The sequence below is a fragment of the Chiloscyllium plagiosum genome, unplaced genomic scaffold (genome assembly GCF_037043375.1).
Source record: "Chiloscyllium plagiosum isolate Xiang-an unplaced genomic scaffold, Cpla_swu_hap1 HiC_scaffold_2, whole genome shotgun sequence".
Classification (NCBI taxonomy): Eukaryota; Metazoa; Chordata; class Chondrichthyes; order Orectolobiformes; family Hemiscylliidae; genus Chiloscyllium; species Chiloscyllium plagiosum.
In genome coordinates, this window is record NW_028270140.1 from 78,943,506 (window position 1) to 78,949,517 (window position 6,012).

At 35.2% G+C, this 6,012-nt stretch overlaps 1 protein-coding gene across 6 annotated transcripts in view; it reads left to right on the forward strand.

The window, feature by feature from the left end:
• The window catches only part of LOC122560854 (E3 ubiquitin-protein ligase MARCHF3), a 117,498-nt gene extending 112,026 nt beyond the window's left edge, over positions 1-5,472 (forward strand). For 5 of the 6 annotated variants that reach the window (XM_043712026.2, XM_087997972.1, XM_087997978.1 and 2 more), the window contains exons 4-6: positions 1,772-1,981; positions 3,489-3,641; positions 5,200-5,472. In XM_043712026.2, coding sequence (XP_043567961.1) covers positions 1,772-1,981; positions 3,489-3,641; positions 5,200-5,220 — 384 coding nt within the window. In that variant the 3' untranslated portion in view covers positions 5,221-5,472. Of the gene's footprint in view, positions 1-1,771; positions 1,982-3,488 lie in introns of all 6 variants that reach the window. The other variant, XM_087997965.1, reaches the window with a different exon arrangement.
• The last annotated feature ends 540 nt before the right edge of the window (positions 5,473-6,012 follow it).

Below are 6,012 nucleotides of genomic sequence, written 5' to 3' on the forward strand. Positions count from 1 at the left end.
CACAGGAGACTCCTGCTCTACTCACTCACCCCTCTTACCTTTCCTGGAGTTAACCCATCTGTCTGACTGTATCTGCATCTTTATCTCCCTTCCTATAGCTTCCATCCATCACACCCCCTAGCTCCTGTAAATTCTTCATTGCCTCTCACTGCTGCTCCAACTCATCTATGCGATTTGATAGGATTCGCAACCAATGACACTTGCTGCAGACATAATCAGTAAAATGGCAACTTTCCCTAAACTTCTATAATTGACAGGATTAACACATTACTCTACCAAAGGCCATCTTTACTCCTTCACAATCTACAAACCCAGAAAATAGCACTTTCTTATTGTCCTAAAAAGATACTGCTCCAGTCTAGACTTATATTTTTAAAATTTGTTATAAGTATTAATCTAGAGACAGTTTTCAAGAAAACATATAATGAAGAAAGAACCCACTGTACTAGCTACTGTAGATTTACAGCAAGGCTACACTCAAAAACTTTGCACTAATCTGTTCCTGTACTGTGAGCTGTCAAACACAGGTTCCTCCAAGGTGAGCTGTGAATTTCGCTGCTTGTCCATTTTTGCTAAATGCACTCCAGTGTCCAGAGATACTTGAAAGCAAACAGCAAAGGCAGTAACTGTGCAGATTCACAGCTGTATCTGACACATGTTTCTTTCTCTGACCATGTGGTCACTGCCTTTGTCTGTCTTCCTCCTTTTCAAAGTGCCATTGTTTTGATCTTTTGTCCCCCAAAGTTCCAAAACAATGCGACGGTATATAAAACAGTAATTGCTGCTCCTGGAATTTGAGAAAATCTCCTCCAGCACCTAAAATATGTCCAAAAGGGAGCAGCTCTTACTGCCACAATTTTTCCCCTCCTCCCTCTTAGATTACCCAGCATCCTTCATTCTGCTCACTGGTAGCACCGAGCAGATATAGTTGTCATGCTGTTACTGGAACATGAAAAATAGAAATTGAAGTTGGCTATTTAGTCCTTGTAGTCTGCTCCACCGTTCAGTGAGATCATTGTTGAGCTTTTACTTGAATATTTTTCTGCAATATTCCTGATGTTTTTAATTTATAGAAATCTATTGATCTCAATCTTTAATATTGTCATTGATTTGAGCCTCCACAGACATCTGTGGCAGAAAAATCCTAAACTTGCATCACCTTCTGAAGAAATCCTTCTCCTATCCGACCTGAACACCTGCATTTACTCTGAGATGGTATTCCTTGACTCTGAGCTAGAGTTTTGAAGAAGTTCTGATGAGGGTTCATACTGGACTTGAAATTTTAAGTCTGTTAATCTCTCCACAGATGAGGCCAGACTTGCTGATTTACTGCAGAATTCTGTATTTGTTTTAGATTTCCAACACCTGCAAAATTTCAAGGTTTATTTGACATCTATACATGAAGGATCGAAATGCAGTTAAGCTGCTCGCATGGAATTGAGCTCAAAAACTATGTAGCTCTATTTAGAGTGGGATTGAGATTGTGGATCCACAAATAAAAATGAAGGCCTTCGTGAAAGGAAGCTTGAACTAATGAATTAATATTTATTAAGGTTTCTAGTAGCTTTAGGTGAATTGAAGGAGCTGTATTGCGTTGTGCAGTATGGAAGTATTTTGCATTTATATTTCAAATACATCATTGTTTTCTTCAGTTTGTATGTTATCTGTTAGAAGGCTGAATAAAGGAAGTAAACAACTGATTTGCTGAAATCAATTTTAAAATTAAGGGTTTTGATTTTTTTTCTTCTCTCTCCTCTATCATCCCATTCAGTGGTTAAGAAATCCAGGCCCACAACATGAGAAGCGGACTTTGTTTGGAGATATTGTGTGCTTCCTGTTTATAACCCCACTAGCCACAATTTCTGGCTGGCTGTGTTTGCGAGGTGCCGTGGATCATCTACACTTCAGCAGCCGACTAGAAGCAGTTGGACTCATTGCACTAACCACTGCACTGTTCACTATTTATCTATTTTGGACTTTAGTAAGTACATATTATTGTTTTCTTGTAAACATAATTTACATCAATCATTCCATCGTATTTGGAACATACGATTTGGAACATCGTATTTGGAACATAAAGGCAATAATATTTTACACCCATCCCTAAAAGTATTGAAGCAAACGCTGTGAGACAGCTGTTATCTCAATTAATGTGCTTTATTTTGGAGGATTTCCTTGAATCAATATATGCTCCCATTTCTTCCACCATTCATTTGCAGCGGCTGTTTACAAGGAACCATTTTATGTTTCATAACATTTTGTTTAAAATCATTATGCTAACATCGCTCTTCTCAACTCACTACTATAATCCCCACGTTCCTCCTAACCACTAATTAATCTCCAAGTTACAGACAGAGCACAAAATACTTTGCATTTTTTCCATATTCTAGCTGTGCCTCAGTCTGTATGTAGTCTGCTTATAACATGAGAAACATAGCATGCTTCTTGCTGCCATGTTCATATAAGCTCTAGCTTTGAGAGATTTGGTTTGGTAAGATCATAAGACATTGGCTAGATGGCCTATTTCTTCTCCTATGTAGTCTGCTCTACCATTCAATAAGATCATGTCTGATCTAATGAACCTCAACTCCAATTTCCTCCCTTTTCCCTATACAATGTAATCCTTGGTTCCCTTAGTAGTTAGGCTTGATTATACTTAGTAACCCAGCCTCAACAGCTCTCCATGGTAAAGAATTCCACAGATTCACAACCCTCAGAAAGAAGAATCTTTACGTTTTAATATCTGATCATTGTTGAGTGTATCTTGCATTTAAGCGAATTCATCTTTAAGGACTCCATGCGCTGTGTGTGTGCAATGTTGTGACTCTGCCTGGCAGTTGTCCTGGTCTGTGTCTGCAAACCATGCGACAGAAGTCAGTTGGCTTGCTGATATATTTGCCTCATAAATTAAATATTCTTTACTGTTTAAAAGAAATTAATGTCTGATTAGCAATCAGCCTATTAACATTATGGTAGTTTACAAAAGTCACATTAATGTGAAAGCCTTCAGATGAAGATGGGAGAGTTTTGTGGCAGAAGATTCCTTGAAGTACGTTATCCTCATTTCCCACTTAAGGACTGACAAATGAATGCATTTTGAGTTTAAAATTTCTATCCTCATGCTCAACATCACCACCACTCTCTAAAACTTCTCCACTCCATCTCCTCCTTTTAAGATCTAAAATTCCTTCTTTGTAGTTGCCTTTTTAGCGAATCTGTTTAGATCTATCCCAATATTTTTCCTTTTGTGTTTTTTTTCCATTTTCTGTCTGATTATGATACACCGAAGTACTTCAGGATGCTTTTCCACTTTAAAGCTACTGGATAAATGAAAGTTGTTCCTTGATCATAAATCATTCCTTAACTGGATGAAGGAGTAAACTTTTCTTATTCCCAAAAGCTTTCTGAGCGGTGTACTGTTCCAAGTTTGGCTTATTATAGCATCTGAGAGACTCTTCTTTATGTTGAATTTATTTTAACCCCTTTAGGTTTCATTCCGTTATCACTGTCGATTGTACAATGAGTGGCGTCGAACCAATCAAAGAATTATACTGCTTACACCAAAGCCATCAGATGCATCACCTTCTCAACAATTACTTCTTGGTCTGCATCCGCTGAAAAGGAACTCAAAAGAGACAATTGTATGACATATGTCAGTCACTTAGAATTTTCAATCCTGAATCCTATGAGTTCTAACCAAAGATAATTAACTTAGTCTGATACCTTTCTTCAAAGGTTAGCCAAGTTCACAATGCAGCAACTTAATGAAATTTGGAAAACTGGATTAGATTGCCGGTATTTCTTAAAATTCTGTAATCTTTATTACTACAATAAGGCCTGCAATATCATCCTTTATACTATCATTATTGATGATACTTGATGTTTAGTTTTATTTTAATCTCAGATTATGTCTTTGTGGATTCTTGATTTCCAAATTAATTGGGTAAAACTCTTAATGTACTTCTCGATGTCAGTTATTTTTCTTGGAATTGAGACTGATGGATCACTTTATTTTCTGCATAGAAACTTGATCAGATTCACCATTTTGCTTTTAATTTCCAAATGAAAATTGGTTAGCTCATAATTTGTTATGGGGAGGACACAATTTTAAAATGAAGCTTTTATGAGAATTATTTTTAGTTTACTATCGTAAAGTTTAATATGTTCACAAAATTATCCAAGTAAATGATCTGTTGATTGAGTTATTCAGTTGATAGACACTTTGAATTTTTAAAAATTGTATTCTGATGGAATGGGATATGTGACAGATCAGACAAATTATATATTATAATTACATTCATTCTAAACATTGTTTGCTTCATGATTATGCATCATTTTAATCTTTGATGTTTGACTACACATATTGCATTTGATATAATGGACTTTTATTTAAAAATAGCAATGTTATTTTATTTTGTATTGGAAATATTTCTTTAAATCAATACACTGCTTCTGTAATCCAAAATAAGTTTATGCATCTACTTATATTATTTGCCAAATTGTGAATTAACATATCTGAAAGTGCTTAGATCCTATCTTGTATGTGTAATTGTAGTCTTGAAATATTTAAGTCAAATGAAACATTCTACACCAAAATTACACCCGAGTTTATTGTAATTAGCACGCAGCACTAGAAGCTATTCTTTATGCTAGTAAGTCAAACATGTAAAGCCATATCAATGTATTGCTAACATAGTGATAAAATTTACCATTTTCTCAAACTGCAGGCAAAATTTAAAACTGAATATTTTTGATTCTGACATTTATCAGTTGTTTTAAATTCTGATACACTCGTATTTTTCTGCTGTGTTGATATAACATAAAGTGAAACAAACATTATCAGTCAAACATTCAAGGAGGCAATATTTAATTAGCATGTATTGATTTTAAGTTAAAAGTTATTGTACAGTCATTTTATAAATGCCTAAATCTGACACATACATATGTATAAACAATATAACATATGCTAAACATTAGGGATAAATGCAATAGAGGGAACAAAATATTGTCTCCTTCTAAACCCAAGTGTTGAATCTTAACACTCTAAATTTCTACCTCCGGGCGAGTATGTAGAAAGAGAGATGCCACCCATATTGTGACATTTTGTTAAATCCGTATACATTTCATGTATCTCGCATAAATATCATTTTAGTTTTGCCTTCATGTATGTTTAAATCAATTACTTTTTTTTTCCCCAAGATGCTCAAGTTCAGGATTTGAGAGAAGAGGAATGATCTTTTTGGAATTTGATGCCAGTGTATTTCAAGAATGTGCATCATGTCTGTGGTCATGATTTTGTGACTCATACTTTCTCAGAACTTCTCATGACCTGAATGAAATTACTATCCAGCAAAACTTTAGTTTTGTGCCTACTGATGCATGTTCACTTTTGAAACTGTAATAATTTATTTACAGTTTTTGTATTAACCAGAAACAGTACATATCAAAATAAAATCCGAAGTACAAAAATTATATCCTTCAATAATTATGTTTCACATGTTATTCTATCCTTATTGATGGAACATAAATGATGATATTTCTTCTTTCGAGTCATAGGATATACTGCACAAAAGGAAGCCATTCTGCCCATTATATCTATGATAGCTTGTTTTTGGAACTCTCTAATTGCCTTTTCTACTGTCAGGAAAACAACCCTGGCTTCTCCTGTGTATGAATTACTTTGAACCTGCTGTCATTTTACCTAATCTTCTACATCCTCTTCAAGGCCTTAACATCCAGCCTAATGCACAGAACCTAGACTGAACTCGCAGCACTCCAGGTGAAGCCTAGCCGATGTTTCTTTCAAGTATAACATAAATTGCTTTTTGTGCTCTAGATAATTTGTAATCAACCTGTTCATAGATGTTATTACACACCTCTTGAGCAGGTGCAGCTTGAACCTGGGCCTCCTTGACCACAGGTATTGGCACTACCACTGCATCATAAGAGTTCTTTGTTTTATATTTTATTCCTCTACTAATATACCCACAGCTAACAAGCTTCTCAACTTGT